The 21,849-nt window shown below is 45.2% G+C and overlaps 1 protein-coding gene across 1 annotated transcript in view; it reads right to left on the bottom strand.

The window, feature by feature from the left end:
- Znf827 (zinc finger protein 827) overlaps positions 1–21,849 on the bottom strand; it is a 163,264-nt gene that overhangs the window by 13,730 nt on the left and 127,685 nt on the right. The window contains exons 9-11 of the mRNA XM_077803489.1: positions 3,950–4,087; positions 1,559–1,730; positions 325–491 (exon numbers count right to left, since the gene is read on the bottom strand). Of these exons, the coding sequence (XP_077659615.1) occupies positions 325–491; positions 1,559–1,730; positions 3,950–4,087 (477 nt within the window). The remainder of the gene's footprint in view (positions 1–324; positions 492–1,558; positions 1,731–3,949; positions 4,088–21,849) is intronic.

A 21,849-nucleotide genomic window follows, 5' to 3' on the forward strand; every position in this document is an offset into this window, starting at 1 on the left:
GGACTCGGCTCACACCTCTCAAAAGCATCCAAACCCGGGCATCTTCCACATCAGTGAGGCCCAGGCCGAGCCAGGCAATGACGTTGTGACTGCAGGGCAATGTGGCCCAGATGTTCTGGAAAAGTCCTTCCTTCTATGGACATAGAAGGAAAAAGTCCTTCCTTCTATGGATGGACAGCCTGAAACTCGGGGTTTTGTAGCAACTAACCTTCTATGGAAGGAAATGCCAAGGTCTCGTGGCAGCAAGGATGCTTCTGCCATGTGGCAGGCAGTCTGGGGTGCAAGGGATGCAGAAAGGGGAGAAGGACTGACAGGAGTGGTCACCTGTGTGCTTGGTGCCAATGTGAGCCTTGATCTCCGCTTCCTCCATGGTGACAAAGTCGCAGGCGGTGCAGCAGATGGAAAACATCCACTGCTCCTTGTCCACGTGGAGTGACATGTGGCTGACAAACTGGACATTGAGCTCTGTCTCAAATCCACACACGTGGCAGCTACACGAAAGGACAAAAGGAAAGAGGGAGAGTGAGACACGCTTCCCGTGTGTGCGGCATGGCGCGTGTAGTGTGTGCGTGTAGCGTGATCACAAAAACTAGTTTTGCACGCATCTTCTCTCCACCAAAAGGTATCATGTTAGAAAATTCTGCTTCCTGGGATGCCTCTGAAGTGGTCACTGTGCCAAACGGATTAGGTGCCAGCATAATGTAACAATCCCATACACGCTATAATGATGTTAAATAATCATAAAGTTAATTAAAAACTACAGCTTCCAGATGCTGCACATCGCCTAACTGATTCCTTTGGGCAAAGAGATGCAGGGCGGTGCAGCCAAGGTATTTAGCGGTGCTGGTCCACTGATAAAATTGGAGTGTGCTGCACACCCGGAGCCTCTCTCTGGCTCTGGAAACCTTCCTGAGCAGCAAGGAAAGCACACACAGGTTGTCCTGTGGCATGCAAAACCTCGGGCAGTCCTGTCCGTGATAACTCCTGATAGAAGCCACCCCGCCTCAGAGACGCGTTGCCAAAGCAAGTATCCAACAATATCTCGAGGCAACATTTGGTAGCGAGCCTGATACCTGGACTTTTATGGTGACTGAACCAAATATTGATTCACCTTTGACTATGGACATTGCTGGGACTAAAGGGCACATAACCAAGGGACAATATGTGATGTCTTCTGAGCTATTTCCTCCTGAGGTTCTCAGATTTATTTTTCCTCATCTTTTTTTCCTGCAATTCTTAGGTGGCAGCAAGGGGCTCAGTTACAAAGTTCGGGACCACACAGACCCAAGAGCCGATCATCCCAGAGCCCTGCCACTCTCTGGAGCTCCGTTCCACAGAGGTCCTCCAAGACCCCTTCTCTTTCAATTAACTCGACTAGGCCAAACTGCAGAGGAGTCCCTGCCACACAGGGTTGGAGCTAAGCAAAGACCGTATTCAAATGAAGATCTGCATGTGATTGAGACCAGGGCCTTGTGACACAGGCCCCGGGGGAAGACTGGCTGAGAGCCTGAGAACAAGGGGTCTGGGCGGCCCCACTGTGTGCTCGTCCTCAACTCACCTGTAATAATAAGGGTGTTTCTTCCCGTCACTGCCTTCAGAGGTGACGGCGCTGACAATGTCCTCGGTGTCTGTACTCACCAGCTTCACAGAATGGACAGTCAAGTGCTGGTTCAGATTCGCACGGCACTTAGCAGCATAGGGGCACAAGTGGCATTTGTATTTTCTTTCCTCTGGGGGGAGAACAAACAGGAATAAACCCAAACTGCTCTCAAAAAATGAAATCTCGACCCCTGGCAAGACGTCACTGAAGTGCACCAAGGGGAGGATGAGTGGAGGCTCATTTCAGACGAGGACAAAGGTCACACCTTGGAATAGCAAGTGTCTCAAGCACCCAGCAGTTTGTGCCTGTATTAATCCTCCCAAAGATCAAAGAGGGGCTCCCAGGGCCATACCTCTGAGCAAGACTTGACGGACAGCCTGAAACACGGGTTCTGTAGCGACTAACCAAATACAGACGCAACGCTGAATATGGAGGCCAAACGTCACACTGCAGGGCTGATGGGCCACAACCTGGGACAGCACATATGCCTCCTGGGACACTTCCCTGGAGTTCTTCCTGACAAGGTGAGCCCCACAGGGGCTGAAGGGTACCGTATGTGCGTGTGTGTGTGTGTGCCCCTATGTGTCAGTGTGAGGTGCTGAGCCCGGCAGCAGAACAAAATCAACATTCACAGCTCTGGAGAGTAAGAGAGGCCCATCATTTTCCCTAAGCTCCCAGCCTGGGTCAAACATGAAATAACAACTAATGAAATTAAAGTAAAAAAAAAAAAAGACTTGTATAAAATAATTTAATTGGACACTTTCATTTAACATAAATAAAATAAAAAATTTCAATTAATTTCTTAATGGAAATTCTCATAAAACTGACTAATGTTTCAGGATTGTTTCCAGAGTGGCATTCTGAATTCATTTGGTTAATCAAGCAAATTAAAGGACAAGGAGCAGGGCTTTGCTTTCATTCTACAGACAGAGGCAGTGAAGAACCACAGCACAGCCTCCCTTTCCATCCCTAATCTGACTTGGTATTTCTGCGCTTGGGTAGAAGAAAATGCCTGTCTTGTTTACATCACAGGAAGAACCTGGGAAAGAAGGTGTTTCTACACCACACGAAGCATCACCGTTATCACAGGAGGTCCCCAGCACCTGAAGGGTGCTGCGGATTCGGGGGGAGTGGTCCTACAGCACAGGTTATTACACAGAGCCCTTTAGAATCTTTGCATTTGTGTCAGTCAGTGAGGCTGCGGAGCTTTGCTATGTATTAAGGTTACACTTTCTCCCTAAACTGAATTGCGAGCTTTCTCTCTTTTTCCTGTCACTTGGGAAGGATTTAACCACCTTGGAATTTCTGATTCTCAAAAGGTGAGAAAGAACTCATCTGGGAGAATTTTTGGAGCTCTTTCTTTCCTACTTTTGGGTATATTTTCCTCCTTTGCTTTTCTTAATGAAACTTAAGTGAAGTTGTCTCTTTGGGGGTCATCTCCTTCCTATTACTGGCCTGTAATCCCAGTAGCTTGGGAGGCTGAGGCAGGAGGACTGCCTCAGCAACTCAGTGAGACCCTGTCACTATATAAAATATAAAAAGGGCTGGGGATGTGGCTCTGCAGTTAAGCACCTCTGGGTTCAACCCCTGGTATAAAAACAAAACAAAGGAACTAAAATCAGCACACTATAGCGGACACGCACACTAATGTTTACAGCAGACCACTATACAACAGCCAGGTTAAGGAATCAGCCCAGGCGCCTGTCAATGGGTGAATGGATAAAGAGTGAAGTGATGTCTTCACTTATTTTTTTTACTGGTTATGTTATTGTTTACTCCTGTTTTACTCCTTGTGAATTTGGCTCCTTCCCCCATTCTTAGAATCACCCATTATTTGTCTACTGTTAAATGTAAAGGAGGGCTGGTCTTAAGGAACTTGTTTTAAGCAGACTCAGTGATGGCCACCTCGTACTGCTCCACCCAAGTCTCCCTCGTGTAAGAGTGCACACTATGGTTTCTAGAATAGTCTCCAACGTTCAGGAAACTGAAAAGACCAAGGTGGCCCCTTCGCCACTGTTCCACCATGAGACGAAACCACTAGGACAGGGTGAGGCCTCTTCCCCTGCACCTCTGAGAGGAGACTGTCCACCTGCTGGAGAGCTCAACATTGTCCCCTGGCATGTGGAAATGTGTGTGTCTCCTTCCTCGGTCCTCCCTGGAGCTCAGTGAACTTCCCAGTACAAACAGAAAAGCCTTCCTGGGTCTTGCTTCAACATGCAGGCTATGAGGCCCCGGAGGCCGAGGTGGACACCTTTCCTCCACTTCCTGAGCCATTTCTCTCAGGGGAACTCCACTTCTTCCAGAGGCTGGTGACAGTCAGGAGGACGTGGCAGGGAGGTGCCCGCTCACCTGTGTGCAGCGAGAGGTGTCGGGACAGGGTCTGCTGTCGGCCAAACACTTTCCCACACACGTCGCAGGGGAAAAGCTGGTCGTTGAATTTCCAGGATGGCAATCCGTTTCCCGCCTCCAGGACTATCTTTTCTGTTTCTGGTGAAGAGAATAAAGAGTCATGAGGAGGGACTGGGCAGCAGGGAGGCACTTCATTTTGGTCAACCTGAGGGCTATGGCAGAGGCCTTCTCCCAATGGATGCGGTTCGTGACTGCAAACAAGACCCACGGCTGGTCCTCATGCTCATTTCCTGTCTCTGAGGAGGCCACTCGAGAAAGGTGAGGTGGCATCCAGTGAATTGCAACTCCCAAGTCTTTAGCTGACCCAATCCCCAAGTGATTGACAGCATTGTGCCCAGTATACCACAGGCACTCAATAAATACTTTCTGAATGAATGGTTGAACTGCATGCTAAAATCTTAGAAATGTAAACTGTTGCCTCAAGATACTAAACACAGTCTTCTACATCTCAGATTCCAGTGCAAATATCAAAAGTCCCATCTCATACTGCCCTTTACGGAGAAAGCTTTGTCCTGTGTTCTGGGTTGGGCAAAATTCTTAGCCAGGAACTTGTTTTAAGCAGATCCAGGGATAGTCACCACGTACTGCTCCACCCAAGACTCCCTCGTGCAAGAGTGCACAACTATGGTTTCTAGAATAGTCTCCAGTGTTTAGGAAACTGGTGAGTGACCTGCACGTGACTCACAGCCATGGATAAGTGGACATGAAAACTTCCCATTTTAAAAAGTTTTTCTTGGGCTGGGGTTGTGGCCCAATGATAGAGTGCTTGCCTCACATATGTGAGGCACTAGGTTCGATCCTCAGCACTACATAAAAATAAAAACAAAATAAAGATATTGTGCCCATGTATAACTAAAAAAAATTTTTTAAAAAATAAAAAAATGTTTTCCTTTTTTCCTAACCATCTGCAGGATTACCTCCCATTTTCCTGTCCATACTTCTCAATGAACTGATTTACAAACATCCCTTCTGCAGTAAGGAGACAGGGGGCAGTGCCAACAAGAGGTAAGGGGACACGTCCAAGGGGACACTCATCCAGGCCTCCTCTGAAGACCCTTTGAGTTAGTGTCTTGTCCTTTACCTCCGTGATTGTGAATCTCAAAGCACAGGACCCCATCACAGAACCCAACACCACCACGTGGTGCTAATTAACTGATGGGAAGAACTTTTCATAAAAAAAAAAAAAAAAAAGAACTTTTCATAAGACCCAAGCGACGGAAATGCTGAGACCACTGGTCAGAGGTAACGGCAGGAAAAGCACTCTACTTCACACAATTTGGCTAAAACTGCTTCCCAAACACACTCTTCCACCTGTATTTGGGTAACTGGATCGATTTTCATTTGAATGAAGATCTGCCAGATGGCCTCACCTAAGGAAAGAAGAAACAAATAGGGACCTGTGTTTGGAGATGGGGGATGGCGACACTGCAGTTCTGTTTGCCGGGAGGCTCCTGCCAGCAAGCCCAGCACTGATAACACACACTTGTTGACTGATCTGTGTTGGTTAAAACTCGCTCTCTGGGCCTGGGGAGAAGAGCTGGTCCTATTAAGGTAGGATGATGAGGGACTCAAAACAGCTGAGAGGCAAGGGGTGGGGTTGTGGGGAAGGCAGGGTGAAAGGGAGGCACGGGCCAGGTGAGCTTCTGAAGGCAAGAGCCACTCTCAGACAGGGCCAGGTGAGCTTCTGAAGGCAAGAGCCACTCTCAGACAACGTCCTTGAGCCCAAGCAGTGGGCAGGCCAGCCACACCGTCACGAGAGGGTGTTTCAGGCAGTTCCTTTTAAGTGTGCAATCCAAACAGCACTTCAAAGGAGGACGACAGTAATAATGATTAGGAGAGGTCAAGAGGGTACAGGGTCTTTGAAAACTTTCCCAGCAAGAAGGAATGAATTGGGTCACAGACCCACCAAGTAGGTGCAATTAAAAATAAAGAAGTCTCTTAATGATTCTTTCAAGTATCAGTCATGTCCTTGGAGAAGCTGGAGCACCACTGAAGTCCGTTCCCTTCGTGGCCTAGAAAACCATCCCTGAAGCTCAGTGTGAGGCCAGCGGGTCTCCCGGTGAGGGCTCTTAGAAGGGGTCACCTCAGCCCTGCACGAGACCCCAGCCTTGTCCGGGTGGCTCCCATCCCCTCTGATGTCTGCATCAACCACAGCAATCTGTCTCCCTTCCCCAGGTAGGAGCAAGGCCATCTGACCCTATCCCAGAAGGGACAGGACCTGAGAAGCCATGGGAAGGCGTTTGGCCTCGGAGAACTTTGGAACCCAGGGCAAGACAGGACCAGACTTGTGCCTCTTCCCCATTTCCACCCAAATGAACGTGAAAACCTCAGAATCATTTTTTGATGTCTCCCCTTCCTTCTTTCAGCACATCTCAGCAGTCACCCAAACTGCCCATCTCACCTCAGAGATCTTTCTAGAAAGAACCTTCTACTTTAATGGAATCATTATCTCTCACCAAGATTGTTGCCAAACCCCCCAAACAGCTTCTCGACTGCCAAGTTTCAGCCTTCCTGCAGCCCCTCCTCCCCCAAGAGGCTCCACGGAGCTCTTCCTGGGGCACAAGTCTGATCATGTCTTGCCTGTATTCCAAACGCCTTCCTGTGGCTTCTGAGGTCCTCCACTGTCCTACATCAGCCTCCTGCCATCACCCAGTCGCTGGTCGGAGTGGGAACCAAGGATTTCCTTCTAAAGCCGTCGATGCTTTTAAATCAACTCTTTTCCACCAACAGCTGCTCCCACACCACCACTTCTGCACACCACCCCGACTTGCTCTCAAGGCCTCTCTCAGATTCCATCCCCTCGATGCAGCTTCTCCAGTTCCCTAGAATCAACTTCCCCTCCTCATCCCCGAAGGCCTTCTAGAAAGACTTCCATGGCACCACTTTGCCCCGTCTATTATTTGTTCACATAATGCTACAGTTTGGAGACTGAATGCTTCCTAAAGGCCCACGAATTAAAGGCTTAGTCTCCAGCTCAGGGCACTATTGAGAGGCAATGGAACTTTAGGAGGTGGGGCCTAGCGGGAGGCATTTAAGTCATTGGGGTCATGCCCTCTAAGGGGATACTGGAACCCAGATCCTCTGCTTCTGCCTGCCATGTGTTGAGTAGGGTGCTTCCCTGTGAACTTCCTTCCACATGTGTCCCTCACCACAGGCCCAAGGTAACAGGGCCAACTGACCACGAACTGGAACCTCTGGAACTGTGAGCCAAAATAAGCCTTACCTCTTTTTAAGTTGATCATTACAGGCATTGTGTTATAGTAATGGAAAGTGGATCACCTACACATGTCTATATATCTATCAATATAACGTAAAGCACACGGCACAGCTCAACAAGCAGCAGAGCTTCCTATGGAGGTTCTGTGGCCTGCCTTCCCTGGTAGACTGTCAAGTCCCTGGGGGATGAGGCTCTGTGTGATTTACCTATGGACCCTCGGCATGAGCACAGTACTTGATACACTATCAGTGCTTAGTATATATTTGTTTAATAAATGAATGACTGAATGAAAGGGTCCAAGTGAGACGGGCACAACTGGAACTTACCAGTATTAATTAAGGTCTATCACCAACTCAAGGGGAAATATAAAGCTACCTGCCTTCCAAACAGGCATTTTAACGTCACTCAAGAGAGGTGCTTTTATGATTCTATTAGTGGAAAGGTTTGCAGTCCTGTGCCATACTCCCAAAGATTTTATATCCTTATTTCCTCCCAACAGCATGAAACCACAAGTTGATTCTCTTTAAGACAGTCTCTCTGGCAGGCACGGGTTAACCCAATGGCCACATTCAACTTTCCTTCTCCCTGCCCTCTCCTACTATGAAGGCAGCTAGGGCAGCTATGTGCTAAAGTGCTGGTCAATGAAAAGGCTAAAGCCTGGGGATTTTCTGATAAAAGGAAAGATATGATGGGATGTTGGTTGTCTTCTTTTTCCTGCCTTGATCACAGAAGAAATGTCTGGGATTGTGGCAGCCATTCTGTGAATATGAAGCATGAGGATAAGATGATATCCATCTGCCAGGATGGAGTGAAGGAAAGATGAAAGAGCTCAGGGTCCTTGATGGTATTTCTCTGTAGCTGATTGAATGCTAGGGATCACCCACCTCTGGACTTCTTGTTTTATGAGGAAAATAAGTCCCTGTTTGTTTTAGCCATGGTTAGCTGGCTGATTTTCTTAACTGAAAACCCTTCCTGGGGCAACTCTTGGCTTAGGACTTTGGATATTAGGTTCTAGCTTTTGACAAGCTTTTTCCCAAACCCCAGCACTCTTTGAAGACCTCTCCGTATTCACTATCAGCAGCAATGTGTGCAGCCAGCTGAACCCATTTCCACATTTCCATCTTAATTATCTTCTTCTGTTCTGCTTAAGAAAACTTACAACCTTCTTTTAGATTATCAAGGAATTTGATTTTTGACAATTTTTCGCTGACACATAATATATAAAACAGAAAAGTATACATGTCAGTAACTGATTTTGAATCAGTTCCAAAGTCCCCAGAGTAGAATACAGGCATTTAAAAAAAAAATGTGGATTTTCTTCATCTGTAATCTCATACCCCTTAGTATTTGTTTCATTAATTTAAGAAAAAGCAGCAGCAAATGTATACTTTAGATCTCCATTTCTTTTCGAACAAAATACTTGTCTAATAATAATCTTTTTTTACTCAGAGTCTCAGAGGACATCATCTCCTTAATTTGCTTTTCATACACCACTCTGAACCCTAAAATATACATAAATTACACCCATTAACTCCTGGTTACTTGGTGTTATGCATTCGGATGTTTCTCTCTCTATTTTCCCACCTTGAACATCATTTGGGTCGTTTTTCTTGTTGGTGGTGCTGAGGATTGAACTCAGGGCCTCACACGTGCCCAAACACTGAGCTACACCCCCTGCTAAGTTTTTCTGTTCAATGAAGCAAAGGGGTGTGCAGAAGGGAGCCCTTCTATCCGCCAGTACAGCTGGAAAAACAGGAGCAGAGTGTTAGGGGAACCCCCTCGACTCTGCACAGTGCATCTCAGTTCTTTATGAACTGAGTTTATAGTGAACTGAGGCCCCTTATCCATGGTGATGAGGTCTCACTGGCCAAGGTACAGCGTGACGGACAATGCGCCTCAACCTAGGGATCCCAGGGCACAAGTCTCAGCTCCTGCACAGGCTGGGAAGATGAACCCCCAGTACATCTCCAAAAGCTTCCAGGGAACACAGTCAGCTGGTAGTACTGGGGAGGCAGCTCTGTCAAACTCTGCTTGACAGGACTTCAGATCAGGTAAGGACGAGGATACCTTCCAATCCAACTCCATTTTCAGGAGGACAAAATGAAGCAATAATTTCCAAGACCCCTCCCCCTCCGGGCACCCTACACCCTGTGCAGGGTGGGGACCGGTCTCCATGGTAGGTGACTAAGTCTCCAGCCCGTCCCAACCTAAGTTCCAGAAGGACCTTAAAGACCATCTTGTTCAGTGGTCTCTCTTCACATATAAGTGAAAGTGAGGCTGAAAGGTCTTAGGTAACTGCCCCGGGTCACCCGGCTAGTGTCGGGGAGCGCGGAGACGAACCCACAGTCTCATTTAAGCTCCTCCAAGCCATAAGAAATCAATGCCAACGTCTACGACAAACAAGGGATTTTTCTTCTGCTCTTGGCTCTGGGTGGAAGGTTCTCGGTTAAAAGTGCATGTGTGCAGACCTGGCAACGGCTCCCAGATGCGGGGTTGCTTTCCATTTCTTTTCTCACGAGGGTCAGCCTGAGATATGGCCCGGCTTAGAGATGTTAGATGGGTGTCATAAAATTAGAAGAAACAAAGACCAAGGGCAAGGTTGGTATGGTTTGGGTCCGTTATAGACCCCAAAGTCCCATGGGTCCAGAGGTGGGGGCTTTTAGGCAATGACTGGATTGTGAGGGCCTGACCTCATCAGTGGATGAATCCACTAGGAGCTGAAAGGACTGCTGGGAGGTGAGGCCTAGTTGGAGGAAGTAGGTCAATGGGGACACGCCCAGGAGGGGTTCATCCTGGTCCCTCCCACTTCCGGGTTCCCTGAGTTGAGCAGCTTCCTTCCGCTAAGCCCTCGGGCCACGACGTTTCTGCCTGGGAGCTGGTGGATCACGGACTGAACCTCCTGAAGCCTCGGGCCAAAATAAGTTGTTCCTCCTCTGAGCAATTCCTGTCAGGTATCTTGGTCAAAGTAAAGAGAGGCTGACTAACTCGAAGATCCAACAGGAACATCCTAAAAACCCACTTCCTCTGAGTCAACTGGTTGTTAATGAAGAGTGATCCCTTGGGCCTTTCACTGCCATTTGGGGTAATAAATAAATGAAGAAAAAAAAAAAAAAAGAAACACACTAACAAACAATAAAAACTCAAAAAACCAAATATCAAAAACAAGGGGACAGAGGAAAGGACTTCAGTTTGCTTCCTTTCAATTTGGACACCCTTTGCCCTGTATCTGGGGCCCGGGGGCTTTGCTAGGACATTTTACTGGGTGAAGAGATCCCTGCTTTCCCTGACAAAAATAACCCTCTCCAAGAACCATCTCCCAACCTGGCTTTGGCAAGAGAAATGCTGAGAGAGGAGGCTTTATTTGGGTAAAGCTGTAAGTAAAAGATTGGCCAAAATATGACCTCAACTCATCAATAACTATCTAGATCAACTGGAGCCACGGCAGCTGGTCACCGAAGAAGTGGCTCTGGGGCCGCCTGGGTTTTCCGTTATGAAATATGGTATCTTGATCTTTCATTTCTTTCATCATCAAGGCTGGCAAGTTTTGAGGCATAACTTACACTGAAACTCCTGGAGAGACGGACCTGTCAGGTCATTCCCCAGGCTGGGCATGGGATGTTCTGGTCGGGCCCATTCCGACAGGCCCCATGCTCTGGTCTCAACGCACTCCGCTCTGCCTCTGCCTAAAACAAGCGTCCACCTTGTGGGGGCTGCTGTGACTTATGCTTCTAATGGGTTTCTCTTCCTTAGTGCTTGCAGTTCTTCTAGATCTCTTTAAAAACAACTTGGAGGGGTCATTTCAACTTAGGGTAACTTGACAACATCCACCCTTTTGGCTCCGAGGATCTTTCTTGCAGCACGAGGACAGAAGCCACATGGCAGATGGCTGGCACTGGTGACCTGTCCCACCATTTTACTGATCACTAGCGACCCTGCACAAGGTACCAGTGGTGCTGCTCATGGGAAGTCCTAACAGAACTAGTAGTTTCCTATGATCACCTCTCTGCAGGTCTTGGAGTCAGGAAGCAATAATTCAAACACTTTGTCAAAGAACAGGATTTTCTGCTGGTCAAGGTGTCAATCCAACCAACTACTAGAACAACACAATTGAGCAATAGTTCTGTTAATCTGTGGCCAATTAAAAAACACTGGGTGAAGATTCCTACACATAGAAGAGTTCACAGCCTTGAACTTCCTTGTTCTCCTTTCAATCTTTAATGCTGAACTCTATTTTGGCTTTTGCAAGCACATGCACAGGTCTTGGAAAGATGAAATCTATCAAAAACATCTCCAAAAATTTCCATGAAAACAACTCATCTGGTAGAATTTGTGAGGAAGCTCTATCAAACTCTACTGGACAGGACATTAGATCAAGTAGAGGACCTGGAGCTCTTCTAATCCAACCCTTTCATTTTCAAGAGAAAAAAATGAAGCCTGAACCAAGACCCTCCCTAGCCTAAGGCACCCTTCAGTCTGCTTAGGTTGGGAACAGTCTCCATGATAGGTGAGTCTCCATCCTGCTCCCATCCTTAGTTCAAGGAGGACCTTACAGATCATCTTGTTGAATCGTCTCTTTTTATAAATAAGGAAAGTGAGGCTGAGAGAACTTAGGTAATTCCCCCAGGTAACCTGGCTAGTGGCTGGGAGAGCAGAAACCAAACCACAGTCACATTCAAGCTCCCCCAAGCCATGAGAAATCAATGCCTCAGGCTTCCACAAACCTTGTGCAACTGGTTCTTAGCCTGTAGCTGCCTGGGAAGGATCCTCCCAGGAAAACTAGATGACATTTTATTGCTTAGTGCTGGGCAACTGTTAGATGCAATAGTTATTGACTGACTTGAAATCTGTTAAGATGATGAGGAACTGTGGTTTTCTACATCTGGTTTTTCACACTGGTCATTTAAAATCAACAGAAGGGAACTTGACCTTGGTATAGAAAATGACTGGGGCCAGGCACCCTAATTCCAGTAAGGCTGATCCCATAGAACTTCAGCACCACAGGGAACTTCCCTAAGCATCCAAACACAGAAAGTCACTGCCAGAATCTAGACCTCTACATTAAAAAAAAAATCATGCCTGGGGGCTGGGGTTACGGCTCAGCGGTAGAGCGCTTACCTCACAACGTGCGAGGTCCTGAGTTCCATTCTCGCACCACATAAAAATGAATAAATAAAATAAAGGTATTGTGCCCAACTACAACTAAAAAATAAATATTTAAAAAAATGCATGAAAAGTTGGGTGTTGCTTCTACCTTTTTCCTTTAACTGTATTTCAAGATCAGTGTTTCCTCAATAAATGCTTCTTGAATAAATGAGACAGTCACAACTCCACGACCCGTCTGTTGTACCAAGTGGCAAATGGATCTTACGCTGCAACGTGGAGGCAAACTGAAAGTATTGATTCAGGAGTCACATCTGAAGGCCTCTGGCTATTGCCTCTTTAGTTACAAAGACCAGTGACCATGTCTCTAGGACATTTATAAATCTCCGGTAGAAAATCAACAGGCCCTGGGGTTGAGTCGTTTCTTTTTGTGTTTCTGGCAGATACTGATGATTACTTACTTGATATCCAACAAACTACATTTTTTTTTCTTTTTTAAGGTGACAATGTCCCCAGTTACAAACATGCACCTTCCTTGTTGACTCCCACTTCTGTTAGGGGCAGGTCACGAAGCAGTTCTGGACAAGGAGATACAGGTGTCCGTTCCTGCAGAGAGTTTCTCTGACACTCTGACCCCCCAGCCCCCACACCCCAAAGATGGTCTTGTAAGAAAGCTTTTGCCTCGACTCAGGCTCTTCCCCTCGATGCCTGGAGGTTCAGCAGTTTTCAGCCAGGAAGATGAAAGCCATTGATGAGGGCGGAAGAGCAGAAGATGAGAAGCTGGTCCTTGATGTGTTCCAGAGACAGCAGCACCGGCCTTACAACCCCTGATTCTGATTTCCTTGTTATGTGAGAAAACCAGATTCTCATTGGCTATGTCTCTGTGGTTAAGCTCAACATAATTCTAACAGGTAAACTTCCATTTGGGCAGTTTATGATCCCTGTGCCAAATGGTACTGGAGTTTGTAACGGTACATCCAGGAGCCAATGCCCACCGACGACCACGGCTTTCACACAGGGAGGATTCACCACTGTGCTCGGCACCGCCCGGCATTTTCCACATTAGATTTAACCACATAACAGCCCTGCACCTTAGGTATCACCATTAGCATTCCCATTTCACAAAAATTAAAAAAGCGAGAAAGAATACCAACCTCCGAGTGCTTACTCTTAACCACTCATCACATCGCAGTCTAAGACCAAAAAGGAAAATCTAAATCTATCTCACGAGAAAGATCGTCTGTTACAATCAGTGCTTTTCCACTTTAAACTTCCCTGTATGCACCAACCATGGAGAGGAAGCGTCGACGATCACACAGATTCACCAAGGGCTTCACCGGGGCAGCCCATGCACCTCCTCCAGAGTCTCCACCTCATCTCGGCTACCTGCCCTGTCCCCTTCTCCCTGGTTTCCATGTCTGGGTGGGTTGCTGCATGCTACAGCCTGTATGCTCAATGTCCCCCAGGCCCAGGTGTAGAAGGCTTAGTCCCAGCTTGCTGCTATTGGAAGGTGGAGGAACCTTGAAGAGGGGGCGCCCAGGGGGCCCATCTGTCATTGGATGGGGGTGGTGGGACTCCAGCTCCTTCCCTGTCCTCTGTTCCACTTCTTGGCCTTGAGGTGAGTGGCTCTGCTCTGCCCTGTGCCCTGGTCACAATGTGCTTCCCCTACCAGAGGTGGAAAAGCAGTAGGTCTGCGGGGTCATGACTGAAACCTCAAAATGTGAGCCCAAAGCAACCTTTGCTCTTCATAAATTGGTTCTCTCAGGTATTTGTTATAGGAATGAAAAGAGAAATACTGCATATTAAAAATCTGAGCACTGTTTATGTAAAGTTTAATTAAAAAACTCCTTTCAGTTCAGTTTTCACTGAAAAAGACTCTATGGTGACTGTTTTCTCAACTCTTTTCTCTTTTTTTGGTACCAGGCACTGAACACAAGGGTGCTTAACCACTGAGCCACACCCCCAGCCCTTTTTGTTCTATTATGAGAGGCTCTCATTAAGTTGCTGCGGCTGGCTCTGAACTCGCAGTCCTCCTGCCTCAGCCTCCTGAGGCACTGGGATTACAGATGTGCCCCACCACGCCCAGCTTTTCAACTCTTCTTGGAGTAGGAAAAGAATAAGCATTCAAGTGTGGAGCTTCCCCAAGACTGTATGATGGGATAGAGAATCTTTAAATCCCAAAGTTTTCTTCTATAATTTATTATAAAGTACGGGAACATGTGAGAACATTTTGAGGGCAAACATCATTAGATGATAAGAATAGGAGAATTCTTGTTTCTCTTGCTTATTAAACTAGATACTCAATATGTACATGTTGACCAAAAGAGGGAATGAATAAAAGAACAAACCACTGTGGTTTAAAAAATCAGCCTTTCCGGGTTGAGGGTGTAATTCAATGACAGGGCACTTGCCTAGCAGGTCCCAGGTCTTGGGTTGCATCTCCACCACGGCAGCATCAACAAAAACAAACAAAAATAACGTTCTAAAACATTCTAAAAGGCTAGGGATAGAGCTCGGTGGTAGAGTGCTGGCGTAGCATGAGCGAGGCCCTGGGTCTGAGGCCCAGCACCATTACCCTACCCAAATTAAATAAATACAATACTCTATAATTTGAGAATTCAGATTTTCTATAATAATTTCTATAATACTAAAATGTTAATGTTCATATATTCCCCAAATTATGGTAATTGCTGTGCACCTCACACCTATAGAGTAGCTTTAAAATATTTAATGTTTCTATTTAAAATTCATGTCACTGTAATTTCCAAATATTATTCAAGTAAGCCCCTGGAGATCCTGTAGTTCTTCTTGCTGAGATTGGAGTCCACCGGCATTCTCAATTATTGGAGTCTTCTTTTCTTATGGACAAGCCTTGATCATATCAACCATTCCTTTAAAGATTTCTAAATTTCCTTAAAGCCCTTATCAGCTCCCAGACACGGCAATATTCTTGTGTGACTACATCTAGTTTCAAATTTTCTGTGCTCCTCTTCTCTCTCTGCTCCTAACCTACTGAATTCTATATTAATAGAAAATAGAACCACTCTATTTTGCCTTTCTCCTGACCTTGGGTTTTAGCACATTATAAAATTTATGTTAGTTGATGGCAGATTTAACATTTTAAGGTAACACTGACCACATATTTTTCTCCTTGACTCAGAAATGCTGTTTATTTGATTATGCAGAGTTACATGTTTTTATAAGGTGGGGATTTCTGTTAGTTGGCTTAATTATTTTTCCCCAGGTGGGAATCATAGAAATAAGATTGAGAAATACTTTGTGCCTTCGTCCCTTTGGGCGTAGACCTGGGGCTCCTGGATGACAGAACACATTTCTCACAGCCCCGCAGGCTGGGAAGTCCAAGATCAAGGTGCTGGCAGATCCAGCGTCTGGTGAGAGCCTGCTTCCTAAGACACAGCCATCTTCTCACACTGACCTCACACGGCAGAGGCAGCCAGGGACCTCTTGGGGGCCTCTCTTACAAGGGCATTTATTCCAATCATGAAAGCCCCAAGCCACAGCCCAACCACCTTGCAAAGGCCCCTCCTCTAATCCCATCATCTGGCGGGGGGTGTGAGGATTTCAGCGTATTTATTTTGGAAGGAGACAAATATTTAGACCACAGCACCTTGCTAGCTGGGAGAGCAGGGAAGAGACTGTTAGTATTAACCTATGAAAATGTGACATAATGATTGGCAGCAAACATTATAGTTTTTTACATAAATAAAATAGGCCATCTGTATGACTTAATTACCAGTAATTTAAATATTTGTATGTTTTCTTTAATGAGGGAGAAAGCTGTGGCTAAGGATGTAGTTGAAACAGGAATTCTACAGATGAATAGCTAAGATTTACTTAGCATTTATTTTGTTCTGGGCACTATGCTAAGGCCATATAATTTCATTTAATTCTTATAATAGTACATAAAGGTTGGTCTCATTTTTATCCTCATTTTACAGAGGAGAAAAATCAGATCTCAGAATGATGAAGGAAGTATCCTGCTCTCACATAGCTGGTGAAGAGTGGAGCTGGGGTCTGAACCCAGCATGTCCAAATGACCCCAGCAGCTTCCGCAGGTGTGACATGGGGCATGTCATCCTCTTGTGAAGGACCTTTCATCTCTGTATCAAAGTGGGAGAAGACTGGCAGCTGCTGACCTCAGGCTCTTATAGGCTGGTGACCTCATTTGAACCTGATACTAAACAGGCTGATGTCATGTGCTCACTTTTCCTCTTTCCCAGGTGGCATAAATGTCTCCATTGAAGAACGGAATGGAGTTAGAATGTGGAAGATTTGATGTAAATCTAATCTTACTCCAAAAGCATTTCCTCTTAACAAGAAGTCTGAGGAATCACACTTGTATATGAAAGTTAGGGCATTACCATTATCAACACAAATGAATAAAAAATCTAAGCTACTTCTATTTAATCATTTCAGGATTGGGAAAGAGTAAAAAATTGGTTTTTGGTTCACTCCACAAATGTAACTATCCACCAGCCTAGGGATATTTTTAAGTCATAGATAATACTCTGTGATACAACTCCAAAGTTGCTGAGCAAAAGCAGGAGAAATAGATATGTTTTAAAAAAGCATTTTCTTTCCATTTCAATTTTCAAATTGAGAATGAAATCAAATAACTTAAATATAAAAATGTCAATGCAGTAGTTTGATTACAGATCAAATCACAGAAAGATACAATAATAAATTTAGAAATATGAAGGGACTATCCTTCTATCCTTTTCCCAGGATGGGAATACCCTGAGTTACTGTCAGGTGTGTGTGTGTGTGTGTGTGTGTGTGTGTGTGTGTGTTCTTACACACTCTAACTTGGTTCTCTTTAAAGCATATTTTGCTATCTTCTCTCTTTACACAGATCTTAAATAGAAAGGCAATAACTATTTGTTGATTTGGTTAAAATTTAACCAGCAAGAGGCGGAAGAGATGCATGCCTTGTGTAAGTTAACATGAATCACTTCTGCACAGACAAGGCTTGCAAAGTCCTGGTCTGTGTGCACTGAGCCATCTCCCACCCCGGAGCAGAAATCCACTTCCTCTGACATTGAAGGCCAAGGTTTAACATTCTTTGGAGATGTTCCCTCAGCAGAAACTTTGTCTCATCTTCTGTGAACTAGGGAGCACTGTGAAGAAGAAGGTGCACTGGTTTTCTAGATTGTAGAGAATTTCAGGTAAACAAGGTCACTGTCTGCCTGAGGTTGTATAGTGAGAACCAGGCTGGGGTGGCTCCCACTTCACTCCTCCCCCTGTTCCCCACACGATGACGTTCAGGTCCTTGATCACTCTACACACAACAAGCTTTGCATAACTCATTGGTCTTCAAACCGTACACCGTATCATGGAGCACGCACTAGAGTGGAGAACAGATGTCACCATGAGAATCTTATTTTCCACTCTTTCCCAGTCTTGGCATACGCACATTTGTAACCTTAATGTTCCATGAACAAAGAATTTTGCATTTAATATTAAAGTGGGAACTCACAAATACCCGTCTCGAGCTGGAACACTGCCACATTCTCATTGCAGCAATGTATGGCTGCTTTTTCAGCATAGGAATTCGCCTCGAGGTCCTGTTGGTGTCTCCTGAGCTGCAAATGTGGTCACACACTAACCTTGCAGGAGATAATGAGGTAAAGCTCCTAGAGATCTCCACATGTCCCATTTAAAAAGCACATACAGACCGACTGAAAAGCTTTGTACTTGTGAAGACTCAATTAGTGGAGCTATTTCTATCGTTGAGGAAACCAGTAGCATCCACAGCAGAACACAACACTGAATAACACCAAATTACCAATACTGCTCTGGCACTGAACCATGGATCCACGGGTCAAACAGTGAGTCTTCAAAGACGACTCTCACGCACCAGCATGTTGATTTCCTCTTCCACAGTGAAGTTGCCAAATTGGCAAACAATCATACCTAGACTAGGCTATTAATCACATGTGCTATACCCAGCAATGTGAAAATCATAGTCAGCTGCCCCTGGAGGGTGACCAAGGCTGCTCCTGCCTGACTGTGCTGACTTACAAAGATGTCGCCACATCACTCAGGTACTGGGATAATGATAGATTCATTAGGCCAATTTTTTTTTTCTTTCAGCTGTTTTTTTTTTTTTTTCCCTAAGTGACAGAAAGTGAAAGAACTAAATGATGATAAGAACAGGTCACATGTTGGGAGTGAAGTTTAAAAGAAAATCCTTATAATTTTTTTCTGAAATTCTTTGCTCTATCTACTCAGCTAAAGTAGAGCACCTTACCTAAGGCTTCTAATTCCCTTTGAGTACAATTTGGAGCCATTTGGATAATAAATCATATGCAAATAAGTAAAAAAGAATTGAGTGTTGATTCTTGCCACCATATATTTGGCTACCTAATTTAACAATCCCTACCCCTATGTTAAGATAAAATGGTCTGTTGGATGCAGTAAACAGTTCCAATGTGATTCCACTGCGCCACTCCTCGGGCCTTCAGTGCCTACCCTATTGAAAGCATGTGAATGTCCTCCTCATTCTGCAAACGGAGGATGTAACCTTTTGATTCCATAAGGAATGACTTGCCACTTGGAACCACGGAGGGAAGAGACTGACTTCAATTCCCCATCTCAGTGATGAGTGTGAAAGGAAGTTCTTTACTCTTTCAAGTGGAGATCAGCTTACGAATCAATGTTCCTAAAATAAATATCAATATGTGCAGACACTGGACAGGTAGGAGAGTCAGACAGTAAGACATAGGCAGGGAGTTAGGGCAATGGCCCCAAATGGATTGCTCTGTAGAAAATGTTCCAGATATTCCACACAGTCCAACCACCAAACCCTTTGACCGAGATAAGTAAAAGGGAAGGTAGAATGGACCTTGGTCCGTCCCGTAGTCCTCTGACTACAGAGAATTTCAAACTCAACAGCAAAACGATGCCAACCAGAAGATCCACAGGTCCTACACCAAGTCACCATCCAGATACCAATTATCATAAAGGGACCGACAGCTTCAGCACTCTTCTGATACCTGATCAGCAGGAATATTGAGCAATACTCCCCTCCTGCAGCCACATGAGCCCCTAGACCAGTATGCTTCTCTGGCCACCCTCTCTGGGACCTCTCTCACTGGGGGAGGGCTCTGTTTATCTTTGTCTTGCTTGAATAAATCTTACTCTTTGGCACTCTCACTGTCCATGGATTTCATTCTTTGAGTTCACAAGACAAGAGCCCAGAAAGGAGATGCTGGTGGTCTGCTGCTGGAGTTAACACTAGCAGGTGTGACCTGCCAAGAAGCCAAAGGAGCTATGATACAAATGGGCCCTGCCCACCATGATAGTAACAGCAGAAAATCTGGCTTCAATATGCTATCACTTGTTTGTGCATAAAATATCTCTGGAATGATGCACACAAAACTGGCAACACAGGGGATGGCGGGACAAAGGAACAAGGAGCAGGGAACTAGTGGTGTGGGAGAAGGGTAGGAGGGAAACCTCACGTGGTCACTTACAGACTGAGTTTCTAACCACTTTTGAGAATTTGGTGTCATTCCTCTTTACTCTCTTAACATCTATTCAGGAAATAAGGGAACAGCAACAAAAATAAAATTTACTGAACACTAATGATGCCAAGATCTCTGTTAAGTGCCTGACATAAATTATATTATTTGCTTCTCCTGACAACCTGTGTGGTAGGTGCTACCTCCCATTCAAATACACTTAACTGAACCACACCCACTGTCCAGAGGTGCGTCCACTGGGGTGTCCTCCCCAGGGTTGTTCCAAGTTAGAGACAATAAGTTACATTTTATAAAGAATATGGATCTCTTAGAGCCAGTGCTCTGAGTTACACAATTCTGGGACTACGATAATTATTAATCAGTAGAATTCTAGTGTAATCTAATATCCCAAAACAAAAACTGGAGGTTTCCACAAACAACTCATGTCAGGTTCAAACCAGAATCGGAGTTTCTTTGAGTTGGATAAGAGACTCCACAGAACAAAGTGTAAGTGTAGCTCTTGCTCTTAGAGGTAAACTCTTTACCTTTAGGTGAAATTATTTTACAAAGCTTCATCTTGACCTCTGCAAGTGCTCCTTCCAATGTGTAATGGCTCATTTGAATTGTCAACTTGATTGGATTAAGAGATGCAGATGATTAAGAGGATGTGTCTAGGAATGACTGGCATGTGGGGCGGCCATTTGAAATGGAGACCCTCCCTAAGTGTGGGCAGGTATGGTAATTTGGATGGAATAAAATTTGGAAGAACAAGAGAGCAGCAGCAGATGCAAGCTCAATTCTTCTTGAACGGGCTTCTTGCTGGGTGCTGTGATCACCTGAGGATATCAGACTCTCGCTTCTTCACTCTTCCAAAGTGGACTCTGCCAGTGATTCTCCAGGGAGTTTCCGGAAGCCTTTGGTCTCGGACTCGGGTAGCATCATTGATCCCTCTTGTTCAGCCTCTTGGCCTGCACAGCTACTGGTTCCTGCAGCTCTCCAGCCTGCAGATGGCCACTGTGGACTATCCAGCTTCCAGTCGTGTAAGCCAACCTGATAAATCCCCTTTTAATAATCATACTTTTTGTTGATTCTGTCCTATAGAGAACCCTGACTAATACACGCTGCTCTTATATAGTAACTACCAGAGGACCATCCTCCTCCTGAAAGACAGCGGCTCACCAGCACTTGCCTGAGCCTCAGGTCCAGGCGAAGTCTGTGAGTCTCTGAACTTTAAAGACAAGGCCCAGCACCCCCCACCTGGAGAACCACAGAGCAGCCCCACAGGAAAAGAACTTTGTCTTTCCTCTCTGCTTTGGAGCTTGTTTGCCAACGTAAGACCATCAGTCCTTGTTCTCACCTGCTTCTTCCAGGGTTTTTATTTCCTATATTCATTGTTTTAAAAAAGAAAGAGGATAAGAGTGGAATCCTTTTTTTGCTTGGAGAAACCCAAACTCTAAAAACTTGCTTCTTCAAGTCCTTGAATTAATTTTAAGCATTTGATTGTGATAGTTGGCTTCTGTGGTGTAGTGGAAATAATTTATTCTGCAAATTTGCATTATATTGTTGCTAAACCCACATTCCCTCTGAACATTTACAATTTTAGCCAGCCTAGCAAAGATTTTTGATGCCAGTCGGTGTAAATAACATTCATTTCCAAATGACTGTGTGGAATGGTTTTCTTTATCATTTTCTGTTGATAATAATATAAACTGCCATCATAAACAGGTCACCATCATTCTCTCCTACTGAATCTATGATTAGATGGATGCAGAATCGTTTTACTAAATTTCCTGTTGTAAGGACCAAAAAGACTTCGAGGAACTTTTTTTGGGGGGGACGGGCTTCTAATATCAATATGATTTTGCTGAAGATGTTTGACAACCACCCTTTGGTAAGTTAGAGAGCACTGTATTAATTTTAAATTTGCCTTGAGAGACATTTTGAGAGGAAAACCAAGACAAAAGTTTGTGTACAGGAGTCCAGCTCTCCCCACTAACTTCATGTCCACACCAGAGTATGTTATAACCCATAGAAAATAT

This window comes from Urocitellus parryii, chromosome 10 (assembly GCF_045843805.1).
Source record: "Urocitellus parryii isolate mUroPar1 chromosome 10, mUroPar1.hap1, whole genome shotgun sequence".
Classification (NCBI taxonomy): domain Eukaryota; kingdom Metazoa; phylum Chordata; class Mammalia; order Rodentia; family Sciuridae; genus Urocitellus; species Urocitellus parryii.